Raw genomic sequence first — 26,058 nt, forward strand, 5'->3', positions numbered from 1 at the left:
CTAACCGAACATGAATGGGGAATGCGTGACTATGTATATGAAAAGAATAAACGGAAGTAGCTATCAGGAGAAAAAATACAGAGAAAACTTCAGTGATGAGAATAAGTAGGACAGAGATAGCAGAACCGGTATATGAGCCTATCCTTTCCTTAGAAAATCAGAAAAAAAATCTTGCAAGTTAAAGTATCTTTATTTTCTCAGTTTACAGTATTTGAGCTGATAACTTATAAGCTGCGACCTTGAAAAAGTAATTTCATATTAAAAGAGAGCTTTTACAACTCCAACATTAACATCACAAAACTCAGATCACAAATTATATTTACTTTATGTAGTTTAATGTTACATGCATTTTAGACACCGATTCACGTTGTTTTTTTGCACAAGTAGTCATTCTCACTGTACAAATAATAATCATTGCTGTTATGGTGAAATTCAGTAGCATGCACTGCACACGCTCATGTGCAAAGTTATTGTTTTCAGTTAGAAAATTTTAAGGTAATGATTTCTAAATTAATATTATACATACAGTTTAATTTTGGTTTTATGCAGACATTGCATAGATGATGATTAGCTTCTCAAGAAAGACTGGAATTGTGGTACCAGTATTGTTGAAGCAGATCAAGTGACAGTTGCAAACAAGAAGATTTGAAGAAGAGGCATAACTTTCAGGGTTGAAAGGTCAGCAAGTACAGCCTAGGATAAAAAAAAAACAAAAAGGCTTCTTAAACTTGACATTTGAATCAAATTTCTTTAAAGCAAGTCAAGAAATCAGAAAAACGTTCAAATACTGACTACAATACTAACAGTAATTAGATTCAGACCTGGCTAGAAACAAATTATGCTGTTTTATGTTAGTGCTTTATTGTATTATTTTTCAAGCTAAGATTTCAAAGAAAAAACATATGTTTATGTATATAAACCAAGTAACTTCATTTTAGCCTTTAGCCTTACTTCAAATATACATGGCATCATGGGTGAGTAAGGGGTCTAACATTTCAACTTGCTTCTAAAAATAATTGGGAATTGAGAGTCCTTATCCTGTGGCTTGGCTAGTACTTGTGAAGTAAATCCAATGTAATGACTCAAATAGTCAATGTCTTCTCATGAAAGTATGTTTAAAAAAAAAAAAGAAAAATATCAAGTCATCAATCACAAACTCTCAAAGTTTAAAAAAACCACCAGTTTTGGAAAAAAAGAAAATCTGAACAAATTACTAGAGATAAACAATAATAATCTTCACCTACATGATTTAATTTTCTTCATTTCTCACAAGAGTACTCAGAGAAATTTCAGGTGCGACAAAAGTAATCTTGGAAAATCTTTGTAATATCAAAAAGCACAGAAGCAACTACATCAAAATGTACTGAGAAAAAAGGTACAAACCACAATATTTTAGAATCAATATATGCCACAAACACAATTATCTAATAAAATAGAAAAAAATCTAATTGTACAAAATAATTTGATAACACTGCATTTTTGTAGCAAATAGACCCTTTCATTTCCATTTACTCCATAAAGCAGTATTATGTACACAATTTCCTCAGTTTTTTATATGAGGTAAGAATTTAGGCAGAAAGATTTACACTATGTACCATGTGCCATATGAAGTTTAAGTTACTCCTGTTGGCAAGGCATCAGAAACTATTTCAATCTCCTCTAACTGAAACTTATCCTTACTTCAGCTGCAGCCAGTGATGTCACCTCCATCAGGTTGACCGCTCGGAAAGCAAACACAGCAGCTGCCAGGACTGAAAGAAAATGCCCAATATTTCAGTTGCTGACCTGTTAATTAGTGTTTAGAATTAATCTTGATGTATAATACCAATTCTCACTCCCGTAGAGAAATTATTTTGATTCTGAAGAATAATATACAATAGATGGCTGTGTTTTGAGTTTCTTTGGCTACTCTTTAAAACTGATAGGAAAAACACAACATTCTTTCAGAGAAGTCTGAGTGAAAATGCTTGAGTTTAAGATAAATAGCTCTTAATTAAAAGGGACAAAGTGATTTACAATCAGTTCATTTCTAAGCAAATATTTTTAATTTATTTAAATAGCACTATTTCAGTTGTGAATATTATGAAATATTTTCAAAAATGTTCATTTGTTTTGTAGTATCTTATATAATTATATAGAATCATAGAATCATTTATGTTGGAAGAGACCTTTGAGATCATCAAGTCCAACTGTTAACCCAGGACTGCCAAGTCCATCACTAAACCACATCACTAAGCCCCGCTTCTATGCGTTTTTTAAATACCTCCACGGACGGTGGTTCCACCACATCCCTGGGCAGCCTGTTCCAATGCTTGACCACCCCTTCTGTCATGAAATTTTTCCTAATATCTGATCTAAACCTCCCTTGGAACAACTTGAGGCCATTTCCTTTCATACTGTTGCTACTTATCTGGGAGAAGAGACCTACCTCCACCTGCCTATAATCTCCTTTCAGGTAGGTGTAACTCCATTTACTACCACTCTCTACCCCTCTACATAGCTGTCTTATATGTACGAATGGAACCAAAACCTTTTATCTTCTATTTACCTACTTTGTATTTAAAAACTGACCCGGCTGAATACACATGTCTTCTTTAGAACCCCAATCTTAAACCTTGCATAAATCTTAGGACATAATTTTCTTTAAAAAAAAAAATAATTACAAAAGTGCAAAACTTTCAAAATGTCTTAAAAGATGGGACCTCTAAAGAAGACATCCAGCAAAATCAGGGGAACTCTCATTTGCTCTAAGTACTGAAGAAATACTTGCCATAAGTGAGTAACATGAAACTTGTATTTTGTGAAAGGAGATGAACTCATTTATTGTTACCACTGAAACTAGGAGAACATCCTATATTCTGTTCAGAGAGCACTTAGCAGTTTTGCAGTGCTACCACGAAAAAAAATTACATCATATATTTTTGTTAAGAGATGCAGTACTTACACAATTCTCGTTTTCTAAAAGTTATACTCCTTGACATGTATGTAATCTGCTTTCAGCATTCAAAGAGCAATTATTTCCTTCTTGTCACAAAATACATTTGAAGCTAGCATGTATTGGCCTTACATCCACCTGGACTTAATAAGTTTTGTAAAAACAATTCTATTACCAGCAAGAATTTCTAGAGAGTTGTATCCCAGGATTCTGTCCCACAGAAGCAAGAGCTGATCTGTAGCTAAATAACCAGAAAATGCTCGTACCATCCATTTAAATGAAATTCGTAGCCTGAAAACAAGTGATAAACAACAGTTACTGTATTTGTTTCCCACAATGATCAGTCAAATCCTCTACAAATAGAAAATATTCTATTATTCTTCTGAATTTCTTTTCTAGAAAGGATAGCCATTTTCTCTTGCTGCTCTAATAATCAATATTTTCCTTTGCAACAATCATCAGAAAACTATTTAGCATCTTGTTTGACAAAGTACTATAGAATTAAAATATTCTGACCAAACAATCAGAGCAGAGGGATCTTCAGCTATTATCACCCCCAATGTTTCATCCTTTCTGCAATTATATTATGATGAATACCAATTATACCAGCAAGATTTTCAGGTTCTATTGCACTTGGTGCCATGAGTACACTACAGAATAACAGTCTCTTGCTCTCTCCCTTTCCAGTAGCTTCTGCTGCAACTAACATATCTCTGTGTCCTTTGTCCCCTACGAAATAAATCACTTAGTTCCATCAGATCTGACATGAATAACTGAAACTTAGCTGAATAACGTAGTGTTCCTCGTAGAGCAATTCCCCTCACTCTTTCATAGAACTTACAGAAGAAATGCACAAAGCACATACACACCTTAGACAAAGGACTCCAATTGACTTTCAAGGAAAAACAGCACACTGATGTTTTTGAATAATTTTCCATATCTTTTAAATTAAAATACTACAGAACAGCATTTCCAGGACAATGAATCTTCAACATTTGTAGTCAGAAAGATGTACTTACGGCTGAGCCCCAATTTCTCGAAGGTGATAAAAAAGCTGGGGCAGATGGGTTTGTAGAAGAGTCTCAAACAGCAAACACAATGACACAATGCCCTAATGAAACAAGATCATATCCTGAATACTAACAGTCACCCTGCCAATCTGAGAAAACAGTATCAGCATGTAAGTATGCATGAATTTTTAATTCAAGCAATAAAACACTATTAATGATACAATACACAGCTCAGGTAAGCAGGGCACAAGCAACTCTAATGCCTTCAGTCACTAATTTTATGTATATATTAGCAATGTAATATGTTGTGATAGTCCCTTTCAGCTGGAAGTTACTTATGGTATTTGTATGTCAGGCTCTAAGTACTTAGCAGGTTATTATAATATGACCTACTTGAAATACTTCCACTTTGATGAAATAGACCTCAGTTGCACTAAAAAAAAAAAATGATGTGAGAAATAGTATCTCTGATAACTAAAACCAAATAGCAATGGGGATAACTATGAAAAAGCTAAATGTAAACGCATTTTTAAATTTCTTTTTAAAATTACCATGAAAATGAACAGATTCTTGTCTGACCCATTTTCCTGCTTTTAATGACTGAAAGCACAATGCACAGCCGTGAAATGGTATATCAAGAATAGGATTTTCTTTTAACCAGGAAGTGTTTTCAAAAAGTACTATAGCTATTCAGCAATTTGTGAAGGAGGGAAAAAATATTTACTAAGTTTTATTTGTCAAAAACAGAAGATAAACCGATTTCTACTATTGTCTTACATTCAAGACAGCTTGTCCTGGTCATTTGTTATTTAAATTTATCTAGCACATGCTGACACACACAGATACTTGAGCTAAAGAAACAGATGTTAACTTGATGTCACTGAAACAGGATCTGTATATATATATGACTGTGTTTTAGTCCCTCCACCCCAGAAAATACTTAAGTGTGCACTTACATGTCATTAATTAAAATGAAAGTGAGTATGCATTTATGTGACTTCCTGAACTGAGAAACCTATTACATAAAAGACTTGACTCTCAAAAAACCACCCACACCCTCATAAATTGAGAGAGCTGTATTATTTTTAAATACATGATGTTCGATAGCAAAGACTATAATTGACATAGAAAACAAAAATATCCAAACTGGAGTTACCTAATAATTTTTCCAAGCTTGCCTGAAATATTTTATTATATTTAAAAGGATATATTTCAATCACATAGAAAATCATGCCACTGCATATTATTGTTCCATAGCAAACAGAATATCAAGTGAGTGGGTTTTAATTCCTAATGAACTTACAGAGGGATGAGAAGAGATGGAATGGAGTCTGAAGAAAAAACGCACATACATCTCACGGAATATCTGATACAATTTGGAAGGTTCATGGTACAGAAAACAAAGTGGAGCAACTGAAAGGATAAAAGAATTATAATTGACTCAACACTGTAAACTTCTAAAAGAGTTCAATGATTAAGTGCATGAAGTATGAGGAAAACCCAAGTAATTTATAGTAGTACAACTTACAAAAACAACACTAAACCAATTATTAAGAAAGAAGTATTTTATAATACAGTCTATCATTTGACTTCAATAGTTAAGAAAGGGAGTACAATACAGTCTAGGTAATAGTTCTATATATTTCAAGTATCTAAACTAGTTAGACCCTGCTTACTACAATGCTGGCTTCTGAAACAATAGAAATACACTTTAAGGATGGTTTCTCTGGGGTTTATAGTAATCTGTAACTTCCAATGTGCCCTTGGGCTAGTGACCATCTCTGAGTTGGTTCCCCATTTGCAAGACTGGAATAAGTTTGCTGCTTGAAGATAAGCATTGTCAAAACTAAAATATTTTAAAAATAGCTTTTAGTTGCCACAGTAACATCACATAAGTATGACAAACTGACAGAGAGCTGTATTATCTCAAAACCATGGACGTTTAGTAGTTTATTGTTTAGAAGCTTTGTAATATACCTGATTCAAAATAAGAGTTGGCTACATTTGTAAAGCAGCAGTTCTCAAACTTTTTTACAATCAGTCCCTTTTTCCTTTTTGTAGAAGTCTAGCATATGGATAAATCTGTTGTATGTATATGCTGCACAAACATAATCAGTTCCCTCCAATTGCTACTCCATTCGTTTAATGCATGTTTTACAGACAGTTGTTCTATATCAGGGGTCCTCAAACTACGGCCCACGGGCCAGATACCCCCCGCCTCCAGGGTCCTCAATCCGGCCCCCGGTATTTACAGCCCCCCCCGCCGGGGTTGGGGGGGGGAAACCAAGCAGCCGCAGATGACTGCCTGCCATTGCATCCGCGCGCCGGCCCCCTGGTTAAAAAGTTTGAGGACCCCTGGTCTATATACATTTCTGTAAACAGCCTTTTTAGCTATCCACTCATCACATCTACTGCCTCATTTTACAGGTGCATTCGTTATGGATGACAACTTACATTTTAACACACTCACAGTTTCTATCTCTACGTTCACATTCCCTTCTAGTTTTATTTACACAAAGCTAGGGATATGAATACATTTACCTGTATACATATGTATATATATGCACATAGATATATGTACTTTTATATATATATATATATATGGGTGTATGCATATATCAATTCATTTTCACATATATATATATATACACATCAGAGAAGGTGGCTTAATAGAAAGCAGTAGTGTATGTGTATGAGAAGTGGGATGCCAAGGCAAGGTGAGATGTCCACAGAAACGTGTATTTACAGAGGGGTAAGAAAAGCAGTGGGTGTTACTAATGCGTATGCTTTTAATGACTGAAGATGGAGGTGGAAGACTTGGCAGCATGCATATGAACATAAAGGCCAGGAGGATCACAGAACAGTGCCTGACAGTTGGCACCCTACAAGCGTATGCATATGAACACGGAAAAGTGTATAGGATTTACAAACAGAGCGGCTGCAAAGCTGTCTGGCAGAAAAGGACCTGGGGGTACTGGTTGATGGCAGCCTGAACACGACCCAGCAGTGTGCCCAATAGCACCCTGGCTTGTATCAGGGTGGCCAGCAGGACAAGGCAAAGGATTGTCCCCCCTCATACTTGGCACTGGTGAGGCCACACCTCAAATACTGTTTCGGGCCCCTCACTTCAAGAGGGATGCAGAGGTGCTGGAGGGTGTCCAGAGAAGGGGAACAAAGCTGGTGAAGGTTCTAGAGAACAAGTCTTATGAGGAGCAGCTGAGGGAACTGGGGTTGTTTGGTTTGAAGGAGACTCAGGGGGGAATTTATTGCTCCCCACAACCACCTGAAAGGAGGCTGTAGTAGGTAGGTGGAGGTAAGTCTCTTCTCTCAAATAACTAGTAACAAGACAAGAGGAAAAAGACTCAAGTTATGCCAGGGGAGGTTTAGATTGGGTATTAGGAAAAATTTCTTGACAGAAAGGGTGATCAAGCATTGGAACAGGCTGCCCAGGGATGTGGTGGAATCACCATCCCTCGAGGTATTTAAAAAACATGTAGAAGCAGTGCTTAGTGACATGGTTTAGTGATGGACTTGGCAGTCCTGGGTTAACGGTTGGACTTGATCTCAAAGGTCTCTTCCAACCTAAATGGTTCTGTGATTCTAGATAAAGATCCAGATACTTCCTCCTATAGCAGCACAGCATAGAGTACGCAGAATGCTCTGCTTGGTCCCAGCTACTGTACCCATAGCTTGGAGTTAACTACTGTGTTTCCACTGCCTTGTTTTTCAGCCTCCCTCCTTCTCACATCAGACATGTTCTGAGCCCTTGCACAGAGAGGGCAGGAGGGAGGGAGGAAGCTCACACCCAGTTTCAGAGACGCTGTTCTCAAGGGCAGAGTCAAATCCAAACATTTTGAAAAGTGGTGTCACACACAAAAAGTGAAAGCCTCCTAGTCAGTACCTAACGAAGAATTTGTAACTCAGCTGTTCTTTACTTCAAAGACTTAAGATTCCTTATTCAGGTTCAAATTTGCATTTTGTATTTAAATTGCCTGATTTTAATGATTAGCAAAACGTAGCATTTTAAGTAGAAACAAAACCTGCTTGCCCTGTGATACCACAAACACCTTTGATAAATCAAAGGAAAAAACTGAAAAGCTGTAACAAATAGTCTTACGCTGTTTTCTGCATTAGGTGCCTTGTTACATCTGAGACCTGAGGAGATTTTTCTGCTCATTTTCTAGAAAACTTGTTGATATTTGAGCTTTCCTCTATGCAGTAAATTAGCAACCATTCCATTATTTAATGCTCCTTTAACATCTGTTCTAGGCAAATGGAAACATCAACAGGCCTTTCACATAATTCATGTTTTTAAGAACTCTTCACAGGGAACTTAGTCTATCCAGAAATAAAACACAAGAAAAGAGCACTCTGTCTACAAACTTTATCCCTTTATTCATATACATTAAGATGCATAGCTCAGCTATTAGCTCTCAAAGAAGGAACTCCCACACGGTAGCAAGCTGTAATTTAAGTAAACAGAAACACCTGAAATTTTAAAAGTTGTGTACAACAGTCTTCATATACAAAGAAACAGAATACACACACAAGTTTAAAAGTTGCGGAAAAGTACATGCAGCTTTAAACTGCAATGATAAAAAGCGATACCGAGGTTTTAAGAGTTTACGAGTCACACTTACCATACATAGAAAAGCCATGAAAAGGAATTACACCTAAAAAACATAATATATTTTTAAAAATATTTATTTTTATGCATGTAAAAAAACTGTATTTGCCCCCCAGTTTCTACATTGGCAGTCATTCTGCCTACTATAGGAACAAAAATATTTCCTTATTATGGCATGTGCAGTCTTGGATCTCAATCCTGTAAATATTTAAACACATGCCTAAACACATGCTATAGTTCCTAGAAAGTCAAGTAAAGCTCCATTTTCATGAGGTTATTACATATAAGCTTTGCCAAAATCAGAACCTAATTTCAGATAAATGACAAGGCTTAAGTGTCATGCACCGACAAGGAGGGAGCAGAAAAAAAGGAGGCCAAGACCTCTAGTAATTCATGTTATACTCTGCTAAAACACTTAGATGACTTGGCAGTTGTATCATGAAAGTTTTCTCCTTTCCAGCTCCCATTCATTAATTTTCATATAGGACTGGTAAGAAGCTGCTGCTTTAGCAAAAGGTTGTAAGGACAGCGCTTCATGGCTACAACACTGCAAAGAACTGCAGAGGCAAAAATGGAAAAAGGGGGAACAAAAGTATGTGCTACAACCGACACCACTGGAACACAGAAGACACAGAAGACAAGGCCAGAGACGCAGATTTAAGAGTGGTGTCATAAGGCCTTGAAAGCAAGAGCAGAGCTTGAACTTAAAATACAAATGCAGTGCAAAAACAGGGAAAGGATTCAATAGACGGGGATTGAAATGGTCAAAATAAAGAGCTGAAAAAAAATTTGAGTAACTGAAATAACAGCAATGATTTTAACAAAATTATGTAGATTAGTTAAGTCTGAATTTTTTAAATGAAGACAAATTTTGAAAGGAAAACTTCAAGGTGTGGTTTGTCGAGTACTGAAAAGCTGGAGGCCAGACAGTTTCAGCATGTACCATTCAGATCCTCTAAGCAGTGACACAAGGCTGGAACACAAACTGCTGCACCAGAGGTTGTTTTTCCCTCTCCTTCCCACACAGACAAACTCCATATGTGACTACTAACACCAGGCCCTATGTGGTTTTGGAGTAGCTTCGGTCCAGCTTACTCCTTTAAATTAATGAATTTTGCAGTATAACATGAAAACATAAGTTGTAATAGAAAAAGAAGTTATCATGTATTACAGAAAAAAAATCCTCTATCTTTCCAGTCTACCACTAGAGGAGGTAATAGTATAATTCTCACCATTTGGAGGATAGAAAACAGCATATTCTTCCATTCCAAGTTTTCCTGTGAATCATCAAACCACAATTAAAATGTGATTAAACTGTTAAAAGGTAAAAAGATTTAAATTAGAAAGGTAGCATCTAAGTTACAACTATAAAAATCATAAATAATTACGTTATTGACCATTTAATATTTTCTAAAACAAGGAAGCAATGCAATAGGACAGGTATGGTGTCAGAAATAAAACTCAAATGCAGCACCAATAAGGGAGGATGACAATCAGCAAAAAATAAGGAGAAAGATTTCAGCAATGCTATACCATAGACATTTTATTTGGGTGTATCTCAGGAGCTCTAAAGGTGTTTTGCTGCGGACTTTGAAGACAGTGTAAGTTCCATAAGCAGATACGGTAAAGGGGATAAGTCTGCCATGCTGTAGCAGACTGCCCGAGGGACAGGAAAAGCATCCACAAAGAGAGAAGAACAGATAAAAAATATTCAAGGCTTCACTAAGCCTGCAACAGAGAGGAAGATGGATGGTATAGTTTCGCTACAACAAATTATTTAAGTAATCTTTTGCATACAAAGATACAAAGACAATCACTAACAGTACAGACTAACCTTATAACTTTTTATCTTCCCTGCAAAATGAATGTTATATTAGTTAACTTTATTTTAACTATAGAACATAATCATATAAAATCCACTATTAAAAAATCAACTATTTATTTAGAAATATAGAAGTGTCTTTAAGAATAATTACAACTAATTAAAACCTGTTATTATTTTTGTTTTAAAATCAGAAAATGCAACTAAAAAATGTAATTACTTATATGAAAACTTATACAATAGTCAGAGATCCCCTAGATCTCTGTGGTTTTGTTCACTCTACACAGAAGAATTTAGCACAGGAAATTTCTTGTCAGATTCAATGGAATCCGGATTTAAATATTTTCCTATAGGATGAATTGACAGAATTAAATTCAAAATTGGCCTGCAAAGCTCTTGCCTACTACCCCATAAAATTACATAATTTTATTACATAAAATTCTGATTACAGAAAGCAGTTGTTTCATTAAACTAAAAAATATTCTTTACTTTTCCTTTCAGTAGTTTTCTTGCTGTAAAGCCCGGAGTTGTAATCTGGAAGGAGAGTATTTTTAGTATAAAGTACAACTCTTGGAAAAGTAGCCAAAAATAGGATCTACAAGCTTTTTAGATTTACACTGCACAGGTTCAGCAGAGATTTAGATTTCAGTAACTTCATTCCCCAGATTTGTCTAGGAATAAGTAGGATGTTCCCCATAGCTGTGTTTCTGGGCCGCCATGGCTCTGTGCCTGAAGTGAGACCTGGGATCCCACTGCTGTTCTGGTCTCCGGTCAGCCCTTTGCTTGTTTCAAGAAGCAGGTAAAGAAAACCCCCAGAGAGAGAGAGAGAGAGAGAGAGAGAGAGCGAGAGAGAGAGAGAGACTGAGAATACCTATGGAGCATTAAAGGAGGAAGAACAAATTTAGAAAACAAACATTGTTTCTAGTGACATAAGAAGCAGCAAGAGGAAAACTGTCAGCAGAGATCCTGTTCAAAACCAGTATTTGGTATGGGGATCACATTTGGCTAAATACACTGGCATGAGGGAGCAAGGAAGAAAATGAGAATGCAGAAGGTACATGGAAAAAAAAGTGATTGGGTGGCTGAATGATTCAAGAAGGAAGACAAAACTAGGAACCTCTGGGTAAAGCCAAGGCAGATGAGGATCTAAGAAGCAAGGAAACCATCAAGAGGCACAGCATTAAAAGTTGACAGAGAAGACAAGCGGACTGAAACAATAAATTTAAGATTGTTAAGAAAACCAAGATTCACATGAGAACTTAAGCCAAAGAACATCCAAAAGTAAGCTAACACTCTGGAAGATGCCATGCTTTGAAAAAAATCAGTATAAGTCTGCTTGGTAGAGTTCAGACCTTCAAACCGAGGCCACAGTTCTTCAGCAACATGTTCTGCCCCTGTCTACGAATATCTGCGAAACTCACTGCTTTGGGAAAGTATCATCCTACCACCACTTCGTAAAGGACAATATTTAAATTTCTAGCTCTGATGAAGACAGATGTTGCCAAGATTTTACCATATTGTCATAGTTCTGTGTCTAATTTATTTTCATAAAACACTGGAGAATTATGCACAGTAAACTACAGTAAAAGAACAACATTGCAATCTGGTCTTCATGCAATCAGCTTCTAAACTGTCACAATCTGTGCAGATGTCAACTGGATACATGAAGTTTATATTAACATTCTTTTAAATGTAGTCTAGCAGTTGTAATGAACATAAAGCAAATTCACATATTGTATTACTGCAGCAGTCAACAAAAATATATACAGTCTTCCTTAGAACAACTCTTTTTACCTCGTATGTATGATTTGGGTGGGGTGGCACTACTGTAAGTAAAGTGCTCCAATACAGATGTATCTCGGGAAAAACAGAGTAATACCTGTAGAAGAGACAGTATGTAAAAATCAGTTGACAAAGCAAGTCAAACAGATGTAAAGACCTGCACTAATTAGCATCTATTACATGCTATTGAAGACAACGAATAAGGTTGAAAGCTCTTGACCAACTTAATTTACTTTCCTGTTCAAATTTCCAGGCTCGCTTTGAACTTGCTACAATTTTACCTTCATATTCATTTGTTGTCAGCAAAATATCCATGTTCTCCAGCCCTCCTCTCTGCCTCAGCATGGGTTTATCCCCTTCTGTCACATCATTAAGTGACTGCACGTGCAACTGGTTGCTTTGACATCTATTAGATTATTTTTCTACTCAGCTACTATAACCTGGGAAAGTCCTAGTAAGTGAATAAGTGAACTAAACATTTACATTTTCACATATGTGTGTTTTCAGAAGACTGATCCTTACACTCACTTTCATTCCCAGGAGCTTTACTGATTGCTTACACAATACCCAGTTCTTTCAAAAAGCACAGATTATAATGTTCACTTTGTATCCCTAAGTTCTGAAATGCACATTGTATTTTGTAAAATATATTTGTATTTTTTACTGTTTACATGAATGAAAAATCCAGTATTCCCAGAAATTGCGTATAAAATTAAATAGTAAAAACATTTCTAGAAAAAATTAACAATAAACTCATCACATACGCAGTTGTAAAAATTGTAATAATTAGTACTGTACTTTAAAATTTTCATGTTTTCATGCACTGAAATACTGCACTACCAAGAATGTACACAGGAGGGCAGAAGTAAGACAGACTTCAACTTGCTGCTGCCTCTTCTGCCAACCTTACACCCTCTCTGTTCTTGCAGGTTTTAAGAGTTTGTTTGTTTGTTTTATGCCTGTCCCAAGGCATAAAAGGAAGAAACGTTTTAGATGGTGTATAATTTATTGTAAGTAAAAATGAATGGATTTTTCCTTCACCTAATTATTGCAAACATTTTCCAGATACCAGCATTTGTCAAAAGGAAACATGCAAAACTGAGACACTATCATTTGAACAACATAGCTTTTTTTATTTTTTACAGAAAGCGGGTCATATTTTGAGACTTCTTCCTGGTTTGAACCTCAAAACTATCTCAGATACAAACATCATTTAAAATATAAATAGTTATATTATCTTAAACAGTTTAAGCTAAATATTATTCTTGCACAAGACACAATCATTTTCAGAGCTGCCAAAATACAGCTGACAATAACAATACACAGGCAAGCGTAATTCTCTGTATATGTTAACTGAGGTGAAAGAAAAAGAAACTAATCTAAAAAGGGCATAAAATATGTTCTTTCATAGGGGAAAGAATGTAACCTTAATTTGAGGCCCTCTTTTTTAGGAATACGGTGTCCAGTACCAGTATCTGGAAGTCTTTAAATTAAGACTATGCGTCTACTCAACCAGAAATTACGACTACACTTAAAAACTGCTGGGGGAGGTTTCTTTGCATGTATTCATTATGCAGGATGTAAGACTGAAGTATTCAAATTGAAACTCTGGCCTGAAATAATGAATCTACAAATTTATTTATTATGTATTATTTTTCTCATTCACAAAAATGATAATGCTAAAGAAAACATGACACAAATCCCTTTCTAAGTACAGAAATGTTTGGAAAACTACTGGATATTTATAATCAAAATTGAAAGGAAAACCACTGAATTCAAAGGACTGAAAAAGAACAAAGCCAAAGCTTTCACCAAAAAGAAATTACTGTATTAGAAGTAACTGTATTCTATTTCAGTAGTTATTAAGAAGTGATAAAAACATGCAAACTTTGGGATAAAGAAAGCAAAGATATTAAAGGAAATAAATTACATTATTTCATAGTGTTCTGCCCAGAAAGGACTGCATGTTACTGAAGAGGTACCAATAATCCAACCAAATACACTCATTGTTATTTCATGCCCAAACTTTCTGGTTTTGATGGATGCTTTATCTGTTAGGTAATACACAGACAAATGCCACACTCTGCTCAATGACTTGGAAACCTGAAAAGGCAGTAACTAGTCATGAAAGAAAACCACAAACACAGTGCAAACATAGAAAGAATTTATCAGGTTTAAACTAACATATTCATTACCTATTTTATTTAGCCAATATTTAATTCCAGTTATTATATGAAGTCAATAAATAAAATTCCATATCAAAGTGACTCATACTGCAGAATTTTTCCAGGGGCCATAGAACAAAATCATTTGGCAGCAATGCATTTGCAAATAAGGTTGGAAGAGAAAATTATCAAGGAAAACTGATAACTTTCTTCTAGAAAACAGCCTGAGCACCAAACAAAACTAGAGAACTAATAATTAGAAGTTAGAGATAATTCTTTGCCTCAAAGCCTTGCAGTAAAACTAGCTACTTAATTTTTCAAAGATTGTTGGTGACTCTCCTTCAAATTACTAAGGGTAGTTTCGTCCTTTTTATGATTTTCATTCTGTAATAATTGTTTTAGCTAATATAGTTATATAAAAATTAAAATATTCAACTGTGCTAGCCATTTAGAATTATGAACAAAATCTATTTCTGATGGTCTTAAAACAAAAGATTGTAATAGTTCATGTTCATTCATAATTATAATCCTGTGTCCACTGGAACTGTCAGGTAATGACTAATTAATATGTCTTAGTCATCTATATAGAAGCAGAAATAAGAATGAGGTTTTCGCATCCCATGATGCAGAGATAATGTTACAATAATGAAGATCATCTTTGACGCTTAAAATCAAGAAAAACTTCTACATGTAAATATTTTAGTGAATAAATATCAGTGAGTTGTCAATTATGTAGTCACTTTTTGAATTTTAATTCAGAAAAAAATTCAGACATAAATCTTAATATTGTAACTATTTTTAAGTAAAAAAGTTTATCATTTCATGAGGTTAAAATTTTAAGTATTAATGTTTAAATGCTTATTACACTAAATATTATATGTAGACATGACTGAATATTATTCTTAAATAGTAACACATATTTTTATATCTCTATGGGCTAAAAAGCATTAAAGACAGTTAAATTCTTAGTTAAATTACTAGCAGTTTTACATACTGCTGTCAAAGAAGAAACCATTTAGTTTCACGTAGCTCTAAAACAAAAAATCAAGCAAGTCTAACCTAACAGATGTAACTAATGAAATTGAAAGCATGTGGAAATTGTATGTTTGCTGCATGACATTTATGTTGACGCTGCAATCAACTACACGTTAGGAAATTCATAAATGTAATCTCCTTCTATTTAAGGGCATTTGACAGGCAGCAACGAAGATAATTCTTCATAAATTAGCCGCGTTCCCCATTGCTAGAAGCAGCTCCAGAATGCGAACAATCCTAGAAGAACCATGCATATCACTGCCTTATTCAGAATCAATGTCTTAAAGTTAAAAATATGTCACTGAAATATTTTTTATGCTTATTGTAGTAGGTGACTATAAAGCAGTTTTGGGTTTGGTTGGGTTTTTTTGGGGTGTTATTTTCTTTTTTTAAACTGGAACCCTGAATATACTGCAAGTCTTAATTTCTCCATATGTCACAACTGTTAATAATTTTGTTAGTGCAAAGCTGGAAAGGAGAAGAATACGGCTGACTTTGCATTTTCTGGCTTACTGCATTGAAAATACATTGTGTAGGGTCCTTCAGAGTAGGAGTTTTAGAAGTCCGTCCTGCTTAACCTGTTTAAGTGTACAAAATCGTTATTCAGATGCGAAAATATATGTAATACAGCAAACATGCATCTGTCTAGGGTCCCACTGTATTCTGCCTACACGTGAAGCAAAGGCAGTCCTTACTCCAAAGATGCTATAATCCCACATTACTATACTTTCTAGCTTTTCTAAGAAAAAAATAGTTACATACCTGATATAAATAATCCTCAAATACAAAATAGTAGTCATCGTTGCTTGCTGTCAGCTTTACATCCTGTAATCAAAGAACACAGCAGTTGGAAGCCAAAAGACATCTTTTCAGACTCCCATAGAAGCTAAAGATAACACAGTGGTAGAAGACACTGTTTCACCATTGAATCATGAAAGAGCTGTAGTTAAGCATGTAGTCCACATTTTTAAAATAAAAAGCGCTATATTAACTTGATAATTAAAGTATCCAGAATTGAAACTTGAAATTGAAGTGGTTTGACCCCAGTGCTTTCTTCCTTGCAAAACCAGTTATTCCTCAAATGAAGTAACCATTTCTTTATGACATAATGGCTCAGCTCAAACAGATGCGTTACACAAGAGCCAACACAAGCACAATGAGAGAATTTACAATAATGAATTCACACTGATTATTCTTAGACTCCTTAAAACCAAACCATCTAAGATTTTCTTTGTTAAAAAACCCCCAAGACACTTGTGTAATGAGTATACAAATCACTTAATCACTGTTTAGTGAATTACTTACTTTGTATATCAGGCTGTCCACTAAAAGGTCATGCTGAATCACATTTGACTTAAGCTGTTCATAATACAAGATATCCTAAAATTAAAAATAATGTAATCATCAGTCTGAGACACAACTTTACATTTAAAGCAACAAAGCCAATTTTTAACAATTAAAAAAAATTATAAGCATGTATTCAGCTGAAAAACCCACTGCATAGTTTATGAAGCATTCTATCATGGTTTATTCTAGTTTAAGCTCCAAGGAATGAGGCAGACAGTTGAGACATTATAAAATTACCTCCCCTTCAGATAATTAATAAAATGAGAATGAAGGAACTAGTTCAAATCAAGATGGTCTTGGAAAATTTATTGTTCCCATCATTGGTTTCCTGCATGTCTACAGAACATACACAAGGGTGAAACAACATGGAAGAATCAGAACAAACACTTCTCTGCTTTTGCTTATTCTATCACTTTCTTTTTAGAAAGGGCTTGCAAAGGAAAAAAAAAAAAAAAAGAATTAAATGTCACACTATCATCATGTAACTCCTAAACCCCTAAATACCTCTCTGCCATTATGCCTACAAATGAATAATGGTTTCAGATTGAATAACAGTTTCAGATGGATTTGGAATAATTCATAAACTAAACCAGCAGTCCCAAAGCTCCTTTCCCACTTGACAAAACTTTCGATCTCAATGTGTCTCTATGGACACCACACAAATACTTGCACATTCCAAGATTTACATAGTATTTACTGCTGATTTCTTTGCAAAAAGGTTATCTCTGGAGTAAGGATGTAAAGATCAAATGGGAAGTAAAATGGTATTTTGAGAGTGAGAGAATGGAGAAAGAATGAAGAAAAGGCTAGAGAACATTGTAACTGTTCTTTGTATGAATCCAAAACAGAGAAGTGGTGAATAGTACACACCTAGAAATTATTAGAATGAATACATTCTTAAACTATTAAGCTGAAATGAGGACAAAAGATGTATTTATTAGGTACTGATAACTACCACAGGGAAAATATTTACGTTTTTCTTTCTGAGAAATAAAAAGGGGAGGTAAAAATACTACACTATTTCTTTAGGAAGATCAGACATAAATATTTAATAAATGTAAGCTATTTGCAGTATGAATATAGCAATTTGTTCTTAAAAGATACAGAGAACTACTCTAATATTCAAGTCACAATGTTAAAGCATCAATACTGTAGTCTAATTAAGCGTAACATTGCCAAATGAGCAATGTCTGAAGTATTTTTTTCCATCTCAAATGATTATACATACTAGAATAGAAAGAGCCAATAAGAAAAAAAAACACAAAAGCTGCTTTTTCATGCTAAGCAGACCGCATGATTAACTAACTGTTTCTGCTGTACATGCAAGTGCTCCTGCCTAAGAAACAGTACAATGAAACTCATGGCTACAGGGGTACTAGGTAACACAACTACTAATCTATTGTAACTTGAGAAAGAGATTATTAGAATCTCATGCATTCCTGTTATCATTTCCCAGCTTTTAGTTCTCTAGAACTGCTTTGAACAATTGATAAAGGCTATCTGGAAGAAGGAGATTAAAGAGGTATAAAGGAAAAGAGTGACCTTTTGTTATGCACATATGGACCACGCTTTACACGCAGAAACAAGTTTTCTTATTAAAATACTTTCACCTAAGGTCACACAGTGGCTCTAAGCCACAAGCTAATATTATCATTAGCCCAGTGTTTTGTGTTAACATTCTCCTTCCTCTAATAGAAGGCCATTCAATTATGTTATACATTTGCTTACAAGAGTCCATAGATTTTCCTATTATTATTAAAACTATTGTAAAACCACAGCTAAAAATTAATCACTTAAGTACATGGTCCATTCATCTTGACAGTCAGAATAAATCAGTATTAAGTTTAATTGCTGATGATATATTCACACTTAAAATAGACTTAGTGATTTGGTATGCAAGAAAAAACTTTACTGAATGTATGAAGAACAGATTACTGTACAAGAAAAAATATTCATAAATGATGCTCTACTGAACTGACATAATGAGTTTAGAGTGCTAGTTTCAGTTGAGTTTTGTTTATGGCATCACACTGAACTATGATTATGTCATTAATTTCTTAAAATGTTTATCAGCTTCCCATGCCTTAATTCAACTGTATCATTAATTGAAATTTAAAGAATCATGTTAATGGCAATTACGTATAAATTACAGTTTACGCCAATAGCCAGTGAACAGCAGCCTCCACAGAAGAAAAACAGAAAACTGCTGCAATTTAGAATAAATAGGTTTAACCAGAACAGAGGATTTGCTATTTGTTAATCCAGATCAATACATGTATTTAAACCATTTTGTAACATTTTTTTTGTTTTAGCAAAGATAAAGTGTACCCTTCAGACTTGTGTACTAATTTTAGAAAACAACCTACATATTGTAATATGGGGCAAGTACTGTCTGCGTTAGAACACAGATTTGAATTACTAAGCCATAACCAATAGGACATACAGATTCTGAAATATATTTCCTTCCTAATTTTCCTCCTTAATTTGTTTCAATTGGGGTAAATGTTTCAAGCAATCAAAAAGGTGGTAAGAATAAGCAACCTGATGTCTAGGGCACTGTCTTAAAAAGAGAGAACAACTGGGCTAAGATTCTTCAGCACATCACAGAAACTGAATAGAAGTTTATAATTCAGTTGAATACTTTCTTCAATCTGATTTTAAATTATAGGGTCAACAGTTCATCAACTTATCTTTTTTCCAGAAAGAATAGTTTCTCCTTTTCTCTTACAAAAACTCACTAGGTCAACATTACTCAGAAAATCAAACACTGTTTGCTGTTGCTGTTAGAATTTCAGCATGAACTAAAATTTCAAACACAACTCAAAACTCACCATTAAAAAGTGAATAGAAAATTTACATTGCAAATATTAGCAGACTAAAACAATTCTTGAATATTTTAACAGCACAATAATTCAGTAAAAAGACTGGAAAGACAAGCTGTCCATCTGAACTAGAGCTCCTGAGAAAAAGTTTGGGGAAAAAAGTCATTAAAAAGGGACTTGCAAAGCAAGAACAATCATAACCATTCTACAAGTAAAGGCTTTAACTCATTACTTGTTATTCGTTTTCTGTTAAGTTGCAATTCTTGTGATGCAAAATGATGTCTGGGCTTGGAATCATGCCAGTTTTTCAGCTGCAACTTGACTACAAGAGGATCTTGCCCATGCCTCTTGGTAAGATGAGGCTTGTGATTCATGTTGTATTAATAAATTTATTCCTAATATCTCAATCATGAACAAGATTGGTCATATATTTACTTTCAAGCCACATGACTTCTGCTTAGTGATCAGTTTTTCTCACACAGTGAGGAATACTTTTAAGAGCTTCATTCAGGCTTCAAAAAAGATTCGAGTCTCATTTTACTATTTTATTGGATGTTTCTTCCCCCAGATGAGACAACTGACTACTACCAAGTTTCAGGACTGTCCAAGAACACAGTACATTTCTTAATCTAAAATGTCTTCAATTATTCAACCCAAAATCTTACCATTTTCATCCAGTTCGGCCTTTCTTCTGTGTCTGCCAAATCTTAACATAACCTTGATTTCTAAACGTCTTCCTTTTAAAAAGTGTGTTGCATTTTTATATAGACTGTAGCTTTTCTCAAAATTATACATATTTTATTTATACTGTACCTCCAAACATACTCATCTTTCCAGGCTGAAATATAAGTACATTTCAGGATTACAGTCCCCAGCCCTCTTGACCTTACAAAGCCACATACCAAAATTTCCACCCAAAAACCTCATACTGTATCCACCTGAGAGCATAAGGAAAAGGGAGCTCTAAAAGTAGCTCACAGGCAAGAGAGAACAGTATCTTTCAGCAGCACCCAGAAAAGCTAGTTAAAGCAGAATCTGGTGATTCACTTTTTTTGAAATTAAGGTTTGGATTACTCAGCAGCCTGTGTGTGGGCACAGTCCACCTGTGGTCTGCCATGAAATCCCTGGCACTGGAGCTACACTCCCACCACTGAACTACAAGCAGCTCATGATTCATTTTTAGGTTACCCTCGTCACTGCCTATCTATACTTGCCTCTCAAATTTAATGCAAGAAGCGGGTGGGTGAAGCATAGAACTAGGAAGATGGAGACAGACTGACATTGGAGAGTCTAGAAAGGAGACACTAAGGTTTGTGGGAATTGGATGAAGCCTAAGGAATGGCAACCAGCATTAATTAGGTGACCTGAAGATTTTGGAACAGAAGTACCAGGAACAAGTACAAACCAAAAAACTAATCTGATTACATAAAGAGGCAATGGACAAAACAGTGAAAGAAAGTCCCTCCTGGCAATCCTTCAAGACAATCCAAAGCTTATTCTCCTTTCATCAGACACCTGTGAAATCTATTTGTAAAGTACATCCTTCTCCAGTCAAAATTGATGACAGTCCATTACTGCTATGGGCTTCTCTGCTATCTGAATGGTATAGTGAGTACCTTACGCTACTGATCCTAGTCTAAAAAACCCTTCTGATAAGGCAGAGTTACATAATGCTCCACTACAAACTTACCACCTTGCCTATTTATTAAGTTTTTAAACCTAGGAAATTGCATTCAGTAAAAGCTGTGGTAAAGCAAAGCATTACTAATTTCTGCATGCTGGAATTTGCAGAATTAAGATTTATTTTCAACCCACTAGCTCAAAAAAATTAGAGAGAAAAAACCCCTAAGAGACAATGAATAATTTCGGTTTCTAAGCACTGCTTGAATAGCATGCAGTGAATAAACAATAGGATAACACACCAACAAAGGAAAAAGAAATTTTAACAGATTCTCAGTAAGCATGTACCATCCATTTTGTGCAATCAATAAGGCAGACATCCCAGAGGAAAAAAAATGTGATTATGTGATTCAAGATCATACAATAAAAAATATATATATACAGCAAATTAGGCTGCTTGCACAGACAATATTAAATGTGACACTTTTCAGCTTTTAAATGTTTGACTTTACAACCTTAAAAATGCTCTTTTAACACAGTTCCTCGAAAATGTACCATTACAAAAGAAAACTAATCAACAATTCATTGCCAGGCAATGTGTTTATGCATTTCTAAATAATCTGGCATATACAGCTTATAGTTTATAATTCTTATGATTACGATGCTAGAATCATCCATTGCTTGGCTTTATATTAGCTTTATACAGAGGCTGAGCTTTACTGAATAAAAATTTCCAAACAACAATACTGGATGCTAACACACACAATGCTGCCCATACCAAACCCTCCTAATGTTTTCCATTAACGAAAGAAAATGCACGGTTCTTATGAGTTAAAGATTCATACAGCTATAAACGTAATACAGCCTAAACAGCAAATCAGAAATATTACAGCAAGAAATCTCTGCAAACACACAATTCAATTCCAGCAGAGAAACAGTACACGGGAGGTAGAAAAAAGAAGTGTTAGATAAATCAATAAAATCTATATGAAATAAAGCAGATCATAAAGCAGCTACATGTATATGAAAACTGATTTACTATACTTTACAAAAAATAAAGCAGTGCATTCAGTATATGCAAGAAGAACATCATAGTGTTAACATTCTGGTAATAGTGACAGCCTTACTTTAGTGATATGCTAGTAAATGCAATGCTTAAAATGAACTATGAACATTCACCTTGTAACATAGCTATAGTAAACCACATGCTACCTGATCAAACCTACCTGATCTATGGGCAGTCTGCCAGGTCTCAGCCAGAAAGCCTATCCTTTTAGTGCATTTGTATTTTTAGTACCCAAAGTCCATAAAATAACTGCAACTTAGAGACCAGGATAACAAATACTATACTATGCTATGCAAAAATAGTCTTGGAAAATAAGATAAAAGGCTCCCACATCTGTTACATTAGAAGACACAGTTTGCGTTTAGCATGATAGAAAAACTTTCATATGCTCTTACATCACCAGCTTAGACGATTTTCTCCAAGATAGTATATCTTGTCCACAGACTCGGTAATTTCTGTTCTTTGTGGGCAGGGTGGATTTTGTATTTTACTATTTTCCAATCCTTTCCTTCAACACTCTCAAAGTAGCGACAAATCCACAGTCTGCATCACTTCATCCATCCTTACTTACCACCTTTTTCTTGATGTTATCATTACCGTTTTCCAGTCACTTATCCTCATCTCCCTAGAGTTCTTTCAGCATCATCACAAAATACTGTCTCACCAATAACTACCTGCACACAGTCTACTCAGTTCAGTCTCAAGGCTCTGGACCCTGTAGAATGTCTCCTAAATGAGAACATCTATTGCACTGAATCTCAGAATACTGTACCTGTATAGTTTATTTTTCTTCTTCATCTATAGTTGATGAGTATCATTTGCTAAGTGCATAGAAAGTCATCTCAAGGTAAAATATTATGTTAATGAAAACATTTTAGCTGCCCTGACATAAATGTTCACATGCATCCTTGCAATAAGTTGGAGCTGAATTACCATTTACTACACAGCAAAGGCACATACATGAGCACTTGTGATCAAACAGCTAACGCACTGTTCTCTGGTTTACTTAACAGTAAATTGATTTAATAACCTCACAGCAAAGGCTAACCTTTTGAGAATGTCTAAAATACTCACACTTCATGCATAGTATAAACGCATATTAAAACCAACTATAAACTCGAGTTAACTTTCAAAGGACCAAACAGTGTGGCTGACAAATATATCAATAGACAGACATAGCTGTTCCTCTTTAATAAAGGTAATTGTTGAAAATTGTCCATATGAATTTGAGGAAACAGATTTTAATAAATCTATTTCTGTAACAACTCACGCCTTACGTGAACTTAAATTGAAATATTTTATCATTTTTCTGATTATTATCTTTTGGTAATCAAAACAGAATACCTGGCTCTTTTATTCAATTTCATTTTCCACATGAAGATAAAAATATTTTTAGAGCATGCAGCATTTAACAGAATAGAAACAGATGCAATTTAACCAACAACATTAATTTCACACCTATATTCCTGCTTTCATAGAGACTTCTAAAATTCAAGCTGTTCCAATAATTTAAAATAACTTAAATATAGTGTTGAGCGTATTAAGATGTATAACATTTCATTATCAACAGCTTTTTCTTCTATAGAAAATTCAATCTTCTATTTAACTAGAAAACAAAAATATTTTATTTTTTCAAAAAGGAATAAAATAAGTAATTCTAATACCAGACCAAATAACTTCAACTCCTTACGTAAGATGTCAAATGAACAAGATTTACACTTCTTTTTAAGGGCATGATTGTACTCTGTAGTTACCAATAAATGCCCCAATATCACAAGAAAATGGCTTCATCCTCAAAGGACACCAGATACTATATAAGTCTCACAATTATGAGCACATTTACATGGATACATGTTATTTTTTTATTGCAATAAAAGCCTTGCATCAAAGTATTCACATTCCTGCAAAGATTTAAATAAGAATTTAACTTTTAAATGTATATTAGATATATTGACTATAGCATGGCTTTGGATACTGCAAAAGATTTCACTGTTGAGGACCTGCATTAAATACAAGGTACTATGAAAAACTGCTGCTGTACAAGGGAGTATGAAAACAATCCACATCTTACTAGTTCCTCTTTATGTTTTTTTGATTGTACATATGTAGAGCATATGCAATAACATATAAAGTAATTTACAAGATTTGTACGTGCATATGATGACAAGTTCAAGTAGACAGGAAAAGGTATAGCACATCTTTTTGTAAAACTTAGCAAAAATAAGAGAGGTTCAGTCATCTTTCCAGGACTTTTTTCTTCTCCCCCTCTGAAAAACTCAGCACCATATTGGAAAACCTCAACTGAATATTCTACAGTATTTTGTTCATATATCTGTTAAAAAAATAGGGAACAGCCTAAAAGGCTTCAACACAGCATGGAGTTTTTCCAGGTGTGTGTATAGTTCTCATAAAATATTTACCAGTTTCTGTGACAACTCAGTAGAGCATTTCTATTTTGGAAAAAGATCACTAGAAGATATGTGCTTGCACTTTTGTGTTTTCACCTAGTCTTCGTATTTTACTCTCACTTTGCTCCTTACCTCTGGCTGATTAGAGATATTGAGAATGAGGGCCCACAGTTCAGGTCGGAGTGCTGTTGGACATCCCTGACGAACATATTGTTGAGCTGCAGCACTATCTTGTTCTGCTAAAACTGTAAGAAACAAAGCACGTAATGAATTGATGTAGTTTAAGACTTCCAAAGTTTATCAAACACTTTGATTTTTAACTTAACTAACCGGTTTACCATGCTGTAAAAATCAGCTAATAAGAAAACATCCAAAAGGTCTGGTTTCCACTATGCAATTTTGGAATAGTTCCCTGGGAAACAAGGCAATTGGTATTAATAACCAGGGCTGTACTACCTTCTGTCATAAACCAGCACTTAGTATGTATCTATGGCTGTATCATGGCTAGATGCAGCTAATAGGCTGGCATCAAACAGAATGCCAGCCATATATAGCCACAAAATACTCCTGTTTCACTGTAAGTGGTATCTCACTTCAAATAGGAGATTGCCACTCACTTTGGTTTTTTGTCTCCCCTATTTTTATGTTAACTATACAGATACCTTCACAGATAATCTTGGGGCAAGAATTTTCCATTTCAGTGTACTGTCACGTTCTCTCATTATTGGTATATGTACTCTGAAAGATACAGACTTCTCAGAAGATTTTGGTTTTCCTTCAGACAGACATAAAACAAATATTCTACTGTTGACAGGTTTGTTTAGATGGGTCATTGTTGTTAAGCTTTAGGCTACTCTGTCACAAGGGCCTCATCCTGAATACAGTACCATACATACCTTACAGCAGATTATCTCATTCCTTACTTGAAACTATAAACTTGAAAGATGTGCATCTTTAGCTATCGTAATCTGGTAGAAGTGTTGTTTCCCATTGAGGTTATGTGGTTAACTGTTTCCTCATACCTGAAATGTCTTTCACAACAGAGAAATAGTGGGGACAATATTTCTGTGAGATCATCTAGACATTAGATAGGTATTGTACTGGTACTCAGAAGTTTCCAAATCTGTACCCTCTGATTTTTCTGAAGTCTCTCAGAAACAGCTTGCTTTTCTAAATTTCACTAAATTCGCTATTCACAATACCTGCCCTGACATGACTTAGAAGGATGAGAACGGAATTACATGTCTATTTAATTGACTCCTCTCTCCTTAAACACTGAATAGACCAGTCTGTCAATTTTCTGTTTAACCTGCAGAGCTCTAACATAGATTATGTGATCCTTTCTTCCTAAACAAAAGGCGGCAAAAAAAAATAAATTCCTACATTCCCCACAAAATTTTAGAAAAGACCATGATTTAT

General features: G+C 34.8%; 1 protein-coding gene across 1 annotated transcript in view; it reads right to left on the minus strand.

Moving 5' to 3' along the window:
- Window positions 1-311: 311 nt before the first annotated feature.
- TBC1D19 (TBC1 domain family member 19) overlaps window positions 312-26,058 on the minus strand; it is a 53,454-nt gene continuing 27,707 nt past the window's right edge. The window contains exons 11-21 of the mRNA XM_005243217.3: window positions 24,772-24,884; window positions 16,682-16,756; window positions 16,139-16,201; window positions 12,189-12,273; window positions 9,805-9,849; window positions 8,586-8,618; window positions 5,249-5,358; window positions 3,955-4,046; window positions 3,111-3,226; window positions 1,681-1,751; window positions 312-693 (exon numbers count right to left, since the gene is read on the minus strand). Of these exons, the coding sequence (XP_005243274.2) occupies window positions 619-693; window positions 1,681-1,751; window positions 3,111-3,226; window positions 3,955-4,046; window positions 5,249-5,358; window positions 8,586-8,618; window positions 9,805-9,849; window positions 12,189-12,273; window positions 16,139-16,201; window positions 16,682-16,756; window positions 24,772-24,884 (878 nt within the window). The 3' untranslated portion in view covers window positions 312-618. The remainder of the gene's footprint in view (window positions 694-1,680; window positions 1,752-3,110; window positions 3,227-3,954; window positions 4,047-5,248; window positions 5,359-8,585; window positions 8,619-9,804; window positions 9,850-12,188; window positions 12,274-16,138; window positions 16,202-16,681; window positions 16,757-24,771; window positions 24,885-26,058) is intronic.

Source organism: Falco peregrinus, chromosome 2, assembly GCF_023634155.1.
Source record: "Falco peregrinus isolate bFalPer1 chromosome 2, bFalPer1.pri, whole genome shotgun sequence".
NCBI classification, from domain to species: domain Eukaryota; kingdom Metazoa; phylum Chordata; class Aves; order Falconiformes; family Falconidae; genus Falco; species Falco peregrinus.